This window comes from Chiloscyllium plagiosum, unplaced genomic scaffold, assembly GCF_037043375.1.
Source record: "Chiloscyllium plagiosum isolate Xiang-an unplaced genomic scaffold, Cpla_swu_hap1 HiC_scaffold_37, whole genome shotgun sequence".
Classification (NCBI taxonomy): domain Eukaryota; kingdom Metazoa; phylum Chordata; class Chondrichthyes; order Orectolobiformes; family Hemiscylliidae; genus Chiloscyllium; species Chiloscyllium plagiosum.
The window spans coordinates 21,144,065-21,158,727 of NW_028270175.1; the positions used below are offsets into that span (position 1 = coordinate 21,144,065).

Genomic DNA, 14,663 nt, shown 5'->3' on the forward strand with positions numbered 1-14,663 from the left:
CTTTCAATACACTAATCAGTTCTTCAACTGGTTGCTATAAGAACCCAGAATGAAAGGAAAGGGAAAGAGAAAGTGAGAGCGCAGTGGTGAGGATTTATAAAGCAATAATGGAAGCACTCTCAGTGCAGCTGATCACATTAGCAGAAAGCCTGGGGCTCAGTATATTGTTTATAATCTATCAGAAGTTGAGATGCTACATCTTCTGCTTCTGCTGGAAAACACAGAACTGAAAACAGATTGTGAAACTTCCAGTATGGCAAACATCAGGCACTGAATCTATCAGATGAGACCCTGAAGTAGATGAAGCCAAATAAGCACGTTACCAATACTGGATAGTTCCTAAAGCCTATAACTCTCCCTCTTTTTAGATCTGGACATCAATAATCCCTGGTCAAATAGCCTCCCATCCTCCAGCCTCTCTAAATACTAGCATGGCCAGACCTCTATCCTTCATTCCACCATCAACACTTTGGTCCCTTCAAAGCCCACTTGCTACAGCGCCCTTCATAAAACCGGTGTCTCTTATCATCGCTCTGTCTCGCAATCTTAAAAATCTTGAATTCTAGCTTTTTCACTGACCTCCCATGTGCCAGTTCTAATCTCTCACTCTTCACACAAGACGGATTTTCCTTACCCTTTGTGAAGGAACTGTTTAATAAACACACTCCATTATTGATCCACTCTACCTAGGCTCACACTCAAAGAATGTGGGAAGGAACTGCCATACACCTCATATCTAGACCTCAACAACAAGCAGCTGCTAGAGGACAAAAACATGCATCTTTCATCAAGAAAGTAAAAATTTGCAGTACCTTAGGGAAAGAGCAGAAGGACATAATTAATTTGATTCCCCTTTAAAAGAGTTTATACCTGAACAGTTTCCTTTTGTTCCATATCAAAATCTCTGAACTGGAATAAAAGGAGAAACAGAGAGAAAGAATGGTGAACAGACTATCCTTTTGATAGTCTGAAGACCAGGAGCTTATGAGGCATTAAGGTGACAAAAATCCTAGGAGGTGACCCACAGAGAAAATGTTGCATTGTAAATGCAATCGAAGAAAGCACTTTTAGTAAAATGCAATCCAAAGATTATACTCGCCGATAACTGATGATGCAAACTGTGCATTATGATGCAGACATTTAGGTCTTGTAACATACATAAACTGCAACGGTGCTGCATTGCTCACAACACACACTTTATAAAGAACTAGTATAAATATAACAGGACGTAGGAATCAAGATGATTGATAGATACCTTTTTAACAAGAATGGTATGTGAAATCTGTGGCTACAAATATCCAAACCACATTCAAGATTCTCTGCACATGCAGAGGATTTAGCTCTTACAAAAATTAGGTGAGTCTAGCTGAGAATTAAAATTAAAACTATAAATCAAATTAAAAGCTGTAGAGGGTAGTAACGAAACCAACAATAACTTGCATCTTCTAACATCTTTAATGTATATTAAGGTGCTTTTCAGCAAAAAGGATTGGTAGTTATTAAGAAGCAGTCTGGTTTATGGAGTGAAGGAAATCAATGACATGCAAGAGGAGAGAACAGGAGGAGTCCACAGACCATAGAGGGACTAATTCTGGAGAAAAGTGCAAAGATAGGAGAGAGGAAAGATCATGGAGGAATTTGGAAATAATAATTGAATTTTAAAATCAAAAAGTTGAGTGAATGGGACCAATGTAGGTCAGTAAGTACAGGGGTGATAGGTGAATGAGCATCTAAGTGAGTAGTGCTGGATTTGGTAAAATTGATCTGTTTTCTGTTGACAATGCTGAGGCACATTGTTCCTGTTCATGCAGTTTGCTGCAATTCCTATAAAGGGACGGTAGAGGGAGTCAGTAGCCCAGTTTGTATCCAGAACACTGCTTTACACAAAGGGAAAGAAATGACAACAAGCAAGAACTGCTACCGAACAGAAAAAACAGTGTGGATGCTAGAAATCAGAAACAAAAACAAAAATGACTGGAAAAATTCAACAAATCTGGCAGCATCTGTGAAGAGAAAGGAGAGTGAACACTTCAGGTCCAGTGACCATTCTTTAGAACTCAGTTCTAGGCTTAGCCTGACTGTAACCCCTTTAAAAGGCAGAGGCTGGAATTAATGAAACAAACAGAACAATTTACTTTTGTCTTGATGCAGGTTACATCTACACCTCCCCCTAAAACTATCCACTGTCCCTGGGCTCAATCCCATAGTACCTAATGCCGTTCACATGACCTCTGATAGTTATGTCAATGTGGGGATGGGGGGCGGGGGCTGGAAATCACTGAATCCATTTGTGTCCCTACATCAACCTACTGGTCAGTCATCTTCCCAGGCTGTTCATTCTCCTACTCTCTTGATCGGTGCTGCTAAGAGTTGTATGGAAGAACAGGCAAAGAGCAGAAACACTTGGTTCCAGCTGATTCTTGTTCACTCCTCTCTTGGTGCACTTTCCAAATCCTGAGCAGTAGTACCTACAACACTAAAACACTTGCCCAGAACTTCAAAGTTGTGGACTCACTTCTAGCAACCTCTACATTCTCTTACATCACAGAAACTCAAACTTAACATAAGAATGTAACAAATAAGAGCAGGACTAAGCCACCTGGCCCGTCGAGCCTGCTCTGCCATTCAACAATAACATGGCTGATCTTTTTGTAGACTTCGCTCCATTTAACCGCCTGCTCATCATAACCCTTAATTCCATTACTGTTACCTTATGGCACAAGCTGGACATCACCTAATTTAATTAATCTGCTGACTTTTTCTTTGTAACCTTGGCTTCGTGCCTCAGCCATCACCTGGATCTTTCAATAAACGAAACACTGTTAACTGAACACTTCCATGCTGATCTCCCACACACACCCTTTTACCACACTACCAGTGTTAAGGTTTCGTAACAAACAAAATAAAAACATTTTAAACTCAGATTAAAGATTAAAGGAACATCAAGCAACCCGAAGTATTAAAAATCACTGTGCAAGTCTTTCTTTTGCAGATAATCAGAGGAAAAGGCAACAGGTAGTTTGCAAAATGCTGACATCAGGAAAAATTCAATAACAGTAATAGGATAGAGTTTACTACACAGAAATACAAGAACTTCAACCCAATCCTTCTAAAGATCTTTATCAGGACTGGGTTACATCAAGTCCCACTCTTTTATCCACTTTCTGTTCACAAGCACAGCATAGCAATTACCTCAAAATATGAGCATTACACTACAGAAATGTAATAGTAAAGCATTGTGGATGAAGGGCTGGATTTTATGGGCAGGGGCTGGTTTCTGGCCCTGGAGTAGAGGACAGTATTGAACCTGTCCCCATTTGCCCCAGAGCCAGCTAACGACCATCAGGTTGCAAATTAGCTTGAGAGGGAGGCCTTCTGCCTGTAACTAGGCTGCAAGTCCTTCCTTCAGGGCTGCTGATGAGTCTGAGTGGGATATTCTTTGGAGAGTTGGTACGGACTTGTTGGACCAAGTGGCTTAATTCCAAACTGTAGGGATTCTATAAAATGTTGCTGAACAATGCTAAGAATTCATCCCATCCAATTACATCAGTGTCTTCATGATAGAAGGAGAGCTGAAGCCCAGGAAGAGTCAGTACCTTCAGGAAAGGAGAGGAGCTGAACCCTAGTGGCAATCAGCATCTTAGTTGGGGGATGGTACAGAGACCTCTACCTCAGAGAAGAGACAGCATCTTCAGTAGGGCAGGTAAGGATGATTATGACATGGACAAAAATCTGACTGCATGCCACTCATCTTTTGGGAAGTGAGGAAATGACATCTAGGAGACCATGGGCGGTGAGGAAAGAATTAGAGTAGATAGATGTTGCTGTTATACAGCCTGCTGTTTCTTACTCCATAACCATCACTCCCTTGGACAGAAACAAGAGTTGAAGGCCCAGTCAGGACAGGCATTGCTCGGCATGCCTCTTTATTCAATGAAGCTATACTCTAGAACTTGACAAAGAGAGGTTCTTACTGGAAGGATGGTGGCCTGGAGTCGCCGATGCCGCCAGTCCTCTCAATGGGGGGCGGTAACTCTGACATACTGTCTGCACACTGTGAGCCGCCGTCAGATGCTGAGCCTTCAGCCAGGACCAGCTGTGGAGAAAGATAAAGGCAGAGATTGAGTGGGTGGGGAGGAAGTTGCACACAGGTTACACTTAAGCAAGTGGTGAGGGGAAAGAGGTGGAGAAAGGAGTGTAAACAGGAGGGGAAGACAAACTATGGCCAGGGCAGAGTGATGGCTTTTGGGGGTGGCAGGGGAGAGGAGGGGTGGGGTGGGGGTGGGGAGGGAGCAAGACGAAGACTGTGATGGGGGCAGGGTGGCTGACACCAACTGTGTAGGGACAGCACCAAATAAGCCAACTTAGCATTATGAACCCTGTTTTATAAGTTGTCACCACGTGTTCAGCCAAGAATTTGAACAAGAATTATCTTAACAACAAAGAACTACTAAACTGCTGTGGTGAGAAGACAGAATAGGTACTGACAAACATATTATTTTTCCATTGCTCTATCCCCATGTCATTTCTGTGTCAGGACAATTTAAATTCCATTTATTGATGTACTCTGGTTGTAACTCCTCATGAAGGGAGTCAAGTTGATCTGCATCACTTTCAGCTCCATTATTAGATGACTAGCTGGTGTTACCAAGAGCACAGCACACATTCGCTTTGTGCCCCAGTGTCACCAGGTACAGTCACATCATTTAAATTGGACAGGTACATGAACAGGAGAAAGTAAGGACTGCAGGTGTTGGAGATCAGAGTCGAATGTGTGGTGCTGGAAAAGCACAGCAGGTCAGACAGCATCCAAGGAGCAGCAGATTCGATGTTTCAGGCAAAAGCCCATCATCAGGAATGGTTTAACCTGCATTTAACGCTTCCGTATTCCGCATACAAACCACCATGTGTGTGTGAAAAAGATGTCCTTCAGGTCCCTTTGCGATCCTTCTTCTCTCACCTTAAACCTATGCCCTCTAGTTTTAGACTCCCCAACCCTAGGGAAAAGAGCTTTGCTATTCACCTTATCTATACTTCTCATGATTATATAAACCTAAACATGGTCACCCCTCAACCTGCTGTGCTCCAGTGAGAAATCTGATCCAGCCTCTCCTTATAACTCAAACTCAAACCCTCCATTCCTGGTAACATGCTTGCAAATCTTTTCTGCACCCTCTCCAATTTAATGAAGGGCAACCAGAATTGTACACACTACCCCAAAACTGTCCTCACCAACATCAAGTACAACCTCAACATAACACCCCAACTCCCATATTCAATGGCCTGAGTAATGAAGACAAGTGTGCCACACATCATCTTTGCCAGTGTTTACCTGTGACACAGCTTTCAATAAACTATGAACCTCAAAATCTCTCTGTTCTACAATGCTCCCAAGGGTCTACCATTAACTGTGTAAGTCCTGCCCTTGTCCACATTATCAAATTGCAACACCTTGCATTTATCTAAATTAAACTCAATCTGTCACTCTTCAGCCCATTTGTCCAATTAATCAAGATACCTTTGTAATCTTAGATAACCTTCCCCACTGTCCACTATACCACCAATTTTGGTGTCATCCACAAACTTACTAACCATGCTTCTTCTAGTCTCATCCAAATTCTTTATATAAAATGACATAAACAGTGGATCCCTGCAGAACACGGCTGACCACAGGCCTCCAAAAAACAACCCTCCTCCACCACCACCTTCTTTCTCCAACCGTCAAGGCAATTTTATATCCAACTGGTAAGCTCTCCCTGAATCCCATGTGATCTAACATTGCTAACCAGTTTACTATGTGGAACCTTGTCAAAGGCTTTACTAAAGTCCATTAAACAACATTTACCACTGACCTCAACTATCTATTTTGGTCACATCGTCAAAAAACTCAATTACATCTGTAAGACATGATTTTCCACACACGTAGCCATGCTTACAATACCTAATCAATTCTTGTCTCTTAAGTGCATGTAAACCCAGTCTTTCAGGATACCCTCCAACAACATACCACTGACATCAGACTCACCAGTCTGTAGTTCCCAGGCTTCTCTTTGCAGCCTTTCTTAAATAAAGGCACAACATTAGCCACCCTTCCAGCACCTCATCTGTGGCTGTAGATGAATCAAATATCTCAGTTAGGGGCCACGCAAGTTCTTCCCTAGCTTCCCACAATGTCCTAGGACATATTTAATCAGGTCCCAGAGATTTATCTACCTTTATGTTTTTTCAGATCTCTCGTAATTCCTCTTCTGGAATTTGGACTGTTTTCAGAAGTCAAAAGTTATTTCCCCCGAGTTCCCTAGCTTCCTTGTCTTTCTCCACAGTAAAGATTGACACAAAATATTCATTTAGCATCTCTCCCCTCTCCAGAGGTTCCACATATAGACAACCTTGTCAATCTTTAAGGGCCCTATCTCTCCCTAGTTGTTCTTAATATACTTCTAGAATCTCTGTGAATTATCCTTAACCTTATCTGCTAATGTGGTCTCATGTCCCCTTTTTGCCCTCCTGATGTCCTCCTTAAGAATGCCCCGTTTCCCCTTATTCTCTTCAAGAGATTCACTTGATCCCAGTTGTCTATACCTAATGTATGCCTTCTTCTTACTCTTGACCAGAGCCTCAATATTTCTATTCATCCATTGTTCCCTACTCCTTTCAGCGTTACTCTTCAATCTTACAGGAACATACTGCCCATGAACTTTTCAAAACCTCCCACTTGCCAGTTGTCCCTTTACTTGCAAACAGTTTACTCCAATCAACTTTTAAAAGTTCGTGTCTCATATTGTCAAAATTGGTCTTACTCCAATTTTGAACATTAACTTTTATACAAGGCCCATCCGTTTTGACTGGTAGCTCTAGACCTATACACCAGTTTGTCAGAAGGGGAAACTGCAGAATATGAAACTGTTAAGAAGCAAATCTCATGTTTATGAGCTTTTCACTAATAGTCATGAATTAAAATGCATGACTACGAGAAAGAAACCTAGTCAGGAGTTTGTAGAATTTGCAAAAGAAAAATTAAATGCTGAGGGATCCGTGGTTTTGATCATTGAAGTTAGAAAAAGTGTTTGAGAACGTAGGAGAAATCATGATTATGGAAGATTTCAGAAGCCAGTAACTGTAAGACTTATTTAACATCAAGTAACAAAGGTCTAAGAAGCAGCAGCAGTTTTGTTAGATATCGATGATATCTCACAGTTACATGTGGGGATGTTTCCACGAGTGAGAGAGACTAGGACCCAACGGTACAGCCTCATAGGGACAATCCTTTAGAACTGAAATGAGGAGAAAGTTCTTCAGCCAGAGGGTCATTACACTGTGGAACTCATTGTTGCAGAGGACTGTGGAAACCACGTCGTTCAGTGACACAGATAGAAGAATGGGGTTCAGAAACATATCATCCGTGAAAGAATGGCGCAGCAGCCTCGATGGGCCTCGAGTGGCCTAGTTCTGCTTCTATGTCTTATGGTTTTATGGGGGAAACTTACATGGAAATCCACAATTAAACTGAAGGATAGCAAATCTGCAGATGGAACCAAATGACATTATCGAAATTGACTTGTATAAAACTTCATTGACATGAAACTCATTGTGTGTAATGTAAACATTTTACTGTTAATGTGACAAATAATGTTACAAAAATTGTTGATAGAAAATGAAAATACCTCTTGTATGATGAAAGATGTGTAAAATACATTATCATTTTTGGATTTGGACTGTTTTAAGAAGAGAGGCATACGGATGTGTAAGTTTTATTTTAAAACGGGTCAGAAAGCCATTCTGGAACAGTAATCTAAATGCACCAGTTCAAAGAAGACATACGACCGCAATAAAGGGTTTGGGAGAACCAGAGGAGAGTTAATGGAAAAAGATAGTTATACCATTGAGGTTATGACAAGCAGTGCGAATATATCGATCATTTGTTTTATTTTCAGCTCAGTTCAGAAAAGAACAGTTTTATTTTTTAAAAAAATCAAGAGTTAAGTTCAAAAGCAGGTTCTAATTCAGTTCAATGAAAACCAGTCATTGCAACAGGAATGTTTGTTTATCTAGTTTGTTTAGTATCCAAGCAGAGAGTGTTTGGGCATGAAATCTTCAGGTTGTTAGAACTGTTGAAAGTTTAGGCTATTAGATTTGTGAAAGGTTTCTGCCAGCAGATTCAGGGTGGAATTGTAAAATTGTCTGAAAACTTCAAAGGAAGAGAAACCAGAAGGAGTCAGTTATATAGAAACTTGAACAGTTGAGACAGGAGTGTAATTTTGCTGGACGTTTATGGATCGCATTGGGAAACCGGTTGAACCTGTGATTTAACGTTTGTGTTAAGATCTTTCTAACTGTAACATATACATAAATATCCAGACTTAAAGTGATTTGCAAAGAAGCAAATGCGAGATGAGAAAAGAACTTTTCACATAGCAATTCGGGTATGGAATGCACTGCCTGGAAGTGCGGTGGAGGAAAGTTTGATTGAAGCATTAAAAATGGTGATTATTTGGATAGAAATAATGCAAGGATGCAAGGAAAAAACAGGAGATTGGCACTCAGCAATAATGCTCACTTGAACAGCCATTGCAGATACAATGGAATGAACTGCCTACTTCTATGATTTAACACTTGTGTGATCTGTGGTACACATAGATTGGTTTGCTCATTTGTTTTCTTTCTTTTGTGTAATAAACTTACTTTCTTTCTTAAAGAACATCTTTAGTCTCATGTGAATATGTTTTATTGACCAATCATCCTGTTAACTAACTAAATGAAACAATTAAACATATGATCTAACAAACCAGCTTTTGTTCTGAGATCAGACTTGTCCAATCACCTCGCATCAGGACAAAGGTCAAAAAGTAGGATGTTTGCACAATTCTTGGCATCATCCACAACTCTGCAGGTACAATAGGAATCCATGCTCACGTGCAACAAGTCCTGAAAAACATTCAGGCCTGAGGTGTTAACTGGCAAATAAAATTCATGACACTCTGGTGCCTGGAAATGACTATTTGTCCTTGTGAAAATGTAGTATTCAGGACATGGCATTTCTACAGATTATATATTCTAATAGATGATATTCAGCTGCCACGTTTTAAAATTGAAAAGCTCTTGATTGAATCTTCAAGCCCACCAATATTGCGCCCGGAGGCAGACAGAGTTTGAAATTAGAATGCTTAGCTGGCATTTTAGCTTTTTGACCCAGTTCTTGATTAGATTCCTTACAGTGTGGAAACAGGCTCTTCGGCCCAACCAGTCCACACCAACCCTCTGAAGAGTAACCAATCCAGACCCATTTCCCTCTGACTAATGCACCTAACATTACAGGCAAATTAACATGGCCAATTCACCTGACCCGCACATCTTTGGACTGTGGGAGGAAACCGGCGTACCCGGAGGAAACCCACGCAGACACAGGGAGAATGTGCAAACTCCACACGGACAGTCGCTCAAGGCTGGAATCGAACCTGGGACCCTGGTGCTGTGAGGCAGCAGTGCAAACCACTGAGCCACTGTGCCACTCACAGTATGTTTGGTTGAGTTTGCTGGCCTGCCCCACTATGGCAGAAAGACAATTAGATTCATTAAGAATTTCGTTAAAGTGAGGGAGACTGACTAGGATTTTCTGGACAGCCTCAGGTTTCCAGGTGTAAAAGGATAGGGGAAGATCACCCACCTGAAGGTAGGCATGCACCATCAGGCAGTGGTGCCGGTGCCCTGGCCAGCCTGCAGACCTTTCCTGACTGTTTGGGTGGTGATGCCACCAAAGATTACTGCAGAAAAAGTTTTTGTTCCCATTCATGGTTGTGGTCAACTGCTTTTTCTTGTTTCATTTTAAAATGTTTTAAAGATACTGAGACTGGACCTTCCTGTTGAACTGTACTTACTGTTACTGACCTTGAACTGCAGCAGGGTATTCCTCTGAGGATGGAAAGCCTCTGATTACCCCTCCAACCCATCTGGCACCCTCCTCCATGAACAAATCTCAAATTTTATTCATTTCTGACCGATACAGGATTGGGATCTAAAAACAGTTCCAACCTCCGTTCCCCTCAGTGTGAGAATTCAGTCCACATGTCTGTCAATATCTTTCTTAACTCAGACTCTCGGATTTTATGCATCTATCTCATGGCTATTTGCATCAGTTTTAGGGAGTTTGAATGCCTTCTTGCATCACAGTGACCAAATGACAATTTGTAATCCAGGTAAAGGTATGACCAGAAACTTACATTGTAAAAAATCTGTACCTAGCATCCAAGATACAATATAAAATAGTTACAAGACGAATCCAAGGAAATAAGGAAGAATATCATTTTTCAGAATAGCTAGAATGTAGAACACATTACCACAGAAAGTGGTTGAGGCACATAGTTTAGATACTTTCAAGGGAAAAATAGACAAGGACATGTTACAAAAGGAACAAAACAAAAGCTGGAAGGCTGGTGGGAGGTACATGAGAGGAAACTTGAGTGGAGCCTAAACACTTGCACAGATGACGTGGCCTAAAAAATCCTTTTGATATTCCACGCAATCTAGATTCTATGCCACAGGAGACTAGGCGGAGGTGGGTGTGGGGAGAGTGATAAAGAACAGCTGTGAACCAAGATTTGTCCTGGAATATTTGAGTAATGAAATGTGAACTTTGAAATCTTTTATTCCATCTTTCTGAACATTGCTAATTTCCACAACTCACTTTAAAACACGATCAGATGATAAGCTCCCTTTGGCTTATCAGTGTCTCTGTGGAACCACATTGGTTTGACTTTGGACTCTGCAGCTTCCACCTAAAGATTCAGGATTTAATGCAAAAGCAGAGGCAAGAAATCAAGAAACTGTAATATTATCCCTATGGTCAAACACTCCGACCTGGTTTCCGATTGCATCACATTGCCACAAACCATATGATCCAATAGAGGTTAATGAGACAGCTATCAGCAGAAGGAACCCTGCTAATTTCTTCTCTCTGGACCCTGGGCCACAGCTACTGAATGCAGTTCTTATCAGCATCCCCAGTGAGAAAGCTAACACAGTACAGTTTCACACAAAGCAGTGATCTCCTGCTCTGTGGGTGTTAAGCTGAATCCTGTCTGCCTTCTCAGGTTAAAGGAAATAAATAGAAGAGGAGTAGAAGAGATGTTCAGTGTCCTGGCCAGTACTTCCCCTCACTGAACACAGAAGAAAACAAATGAACTGATCATTCACCTCACTGCTGTTTCAGGAAACCTGCTGCACCAAACCAGAAGTAACTTTTGTTCGGCTTGTAGGAAAAATTCAGTGACTCTAGGGAACAGCAACAGGGGTCAGTTCAGAGTCACAATGATGGAAGGTTAATGATTCACCAAATCATTGTTACTTATACACACACATACAGAAATAAGTCAGTCATTCTGATCATGTCCATGCTAATTCTTTTCTAGAAGAAACCAAATAATCTTATCAAAACTATATAAAGAGGCTGGCGTAACAGAAAAAATAAAACTCCTTTCAGAATTTTCCTGCCTGGATAATTGTGATGGGATATTTCACAGTTGACCAGCCACACTGATCACGATGAGTCAGAGGGTTGGAACAGGGCAAGGGGTTCACTATCAGGTGAGATACAGAATCCTTCAACATTTTGTGCAAAACTCCTATCTACATATACTCCTTAAGTTGGGATTTAACAAGTTTCATCTTGGTCTTTAAACCTTCCTACATGGATCAATGTTGAATTTTGTTAGATGATTGATGAAGCATCCTCACTGCTAGACAACTATATTACTACCTTAAACATGTTACCCAAACTTAAGCTGTTGTTAAATAATAATGTAGAATATAAGTGTAACAGATAATAGAGTAATACAATTATTTTAATGCACAACTTGCACTGATGTACCAAGGCACTTCATCAGCAGCTTAACAAATAAAAGTTGACACAAAGATAGGTGGCCAAATGATTGTCCAAGAGGTAGTTTTAAGGATAATTTAATAGAGGAGAGTGCTTAAGGCCTACAGGGCTGAACGGGAGCAAGTGTATCGTGGCAATGCCACTGAATTAATAGTTCAGACCCTCAGGCCAATGCTCTCGGGACACAGGTTCAAATCCCACCAGTGGAATTTAACTTCATTTAATAAATCTCATAATAAAGGTAGTCTCAGTGTCATGGCATTATCATTAACTGTTGTAAAAACATATCTCACTCTTGGGGAAATTTGCCATCCTGATCTGGCCTACATGTGACTCGAGACCCATTTCAATGTGGGTGACTCTTAAATGCCCTCTGAAATGGATTTATAAGCTCAGTTCAAAGGCAATTAAGGATTAGAAAAAGAATTGATGCCCAAATTCCATTAAATAATAAAAGGAAATTTATACCGAACATGCTAGCCACACAGGCTAATCCCAAAAAAACCCTCTTGTTCTGAAAGCAATAGAAGCCTCTTTAATTATTTTATCGAGTTACTTGCTCCTGTCCTATCAATTGCATTCAGCTTCAACATAACTGGTTTCATGGTGTTGTACTTCATACCACCCCTCATCAACCATCTTATATAAAAATATTGCTCTCCTCACATCCTGTCTACACATTATATATAAAGAATTTCAGTTGTTTTTATTTGGTTTCTCACTGATTTTGCATTATCATTGATAACTTATGCTGTTATTGGCTTACATACAACATAGGATGCACAATGGCAATAAATGCACAATGCGTGGCTGGACTAACTATCCAGAAAGTGTGCCTGCCTGATTTCTGATTAAATCAAGCATCATCTCATTATTAATTAGTAACAGATCACTGTATTTCAGAATCACTGCCTGTCAATTCAAGGAATAACATTAGGACTGTCTGTTCCTGTGAAGGAGCCAACTCAAAACTAAGAAGAGTTGCCTGCTCACTGAGCTGTGTATTTGGAAGACTTTCTCCATGGATTTCAATATTCCAGTATTCATGATTTTGTTTAAATTTCTACTCCTCAATCACAGAAGTTAAGGAGCACTCAGTCATTGATATAAAGATATACATTTTTCAAAAGATTTTACGGTTCAATTGCTAAAATCCAGCACACACTAGTTTTACAACAGTATAGCTGCAATACCACAAGATCCCATTCAGAATGGTCTTAAACTATGTGTGTATGTGTTCTCTTATGTATGTGTATCTGCCTCCTAGCATCAAGGCCAATGACAACAAAAGTGTGTTTTTCAGAACCTTAAATATCACAAAGTGTTCCAGGGTGGTACTCAGGTGATTATCAAAGTTCAACCCTAAGCCACACAAAGAAACATCAGTGCAAAAAACCAAAAGCCTGGTTAAAGAAGTGAAATATAAGGAGTGGCCCAGAGGAGAAAAGAGAGGTAGCATGGTTTAAGAAGGGAATTCCAGAGCTGAGGATTTTGGTGGCAGACTGGCACCAATGGTGGAGTGATTTCACAATAAAAACAGAGCAGCTATTTTACAGTGTTGTTGAAATGGGGGAGAAGCAGCAGGGCAGAGCAGAGCAGCTACTGGCACCCTGGAGACTCTTGTGCCAGCTGAGACTTCTGTTAGCGCTGTTGCCAAGGAGAAAATTTCATCTATCCATCCAGGACAACTTCTCAGCTAAGAATGGCGACCTATTAACCTTGCTGTTGGGAACAGGTGCAATGGAGGATCTGAAACATGTGGTGGCTACACAAATTGATGGTGAACCCCTGCAAGCTCTCCTCTATGCTGAGTGGATAGTGGGCAATTCTAATACTACAGGATGGTTAAAAGCAAGTTCCCCACCAGATCAAGTCAGCCAGGGAATAAGATCCTAGGATCCAGGAATTTATTAGCCCATAGCTCCAATAATTTGTTCAATACCACATCCCTTGTGATTTTCTTTAGCTAGCTTACTATGGGTAATTTAGAATGGCCAATCCACCTTACCAGCACATCTTTTGACAGTGGAGGAAACTGGAGTACCTGGAGGAATCACCCACAGACACACGGAGAACATGCAAACTCCACACAGTCCCCTAAGGCTGGAATTGAAGCCGGGTCCCTGGTGCTGTGAGGCAGCAGTGCTAACCACTAAGCCATCATGCCACCCGGTTCCTCCCGCCCTTCCATTTCCTGAATTCCAGCTAATTCTGGGATATTACTTGGATCCCCTAAGAACACTGATGCAAAATATCTAATCGAATCATCTGCAATTTCCTTATTTTTCATTATCAATTCTCCAGACTGACATTAGGACCAATGCTGACTTTGATGACTCGTTGGTTAACTATCTATAGAAACTCTTATTATCTATTCTTTATATTCTGGAGTACTCGAATATTTACCTTTTACCAAACTTTTAGTCATTGTTTGAATTCTTAAATATTCTGTTAATCTTTTGACCTGCCAATCTTTTGTGTCTGATTATAAACATTTTTCTTTCAAGTCTGATATTAACTATAATGGTGGGACCTCCCTCAATAATCTTTTTCAAAGGGAAGTCTATCTATTCTGTGTAGTCGAATTATCCCTTAAATGTCTGTCATGACATTTCCATTGACCTTCATTGACTCAATTTGCCTGTTCAGCTAGCTCTGCTTTCATGCCTTTATAACTGGCCTTATTTAAATTTAAAGTACTAGTCTTGGACCCACTCTTCTCTCCTTCAAAGTAAACACAAAATACAATTAGAATTTGATTGCTAAACCTAGGGGTACCTTTACTGTG

At 40.7% G+C, this 14,663-nt stretch overlaps 1 protein-coding gene across 3 annotated transcripts in view; it reads right to left on the reverse strand.

The window, feature by feature from the left end:
- LOC122540344 (segment polarity protein dishevelled homolog DVL-1-like) overlaps positions 1–14,663 on the reverse strand; it is a 129,756-nt gene that overhangs the window by 70,632 nt on the left and 44,461 nt on the right. For all 3 annotated transcript variants that reach the window (XM_043675922.2, XM_043675923.2, XM_087980444.1), the window contains one exon: positions 3,975–4,096. In XM_043675922.2, the coding sequence (XP_043531857.1) occupies positions 3,975–4,096 (122 nt within the window). The remainder of the gene's footprint in view (positions 1–3,974; positions 4,097–14,663) is intronic.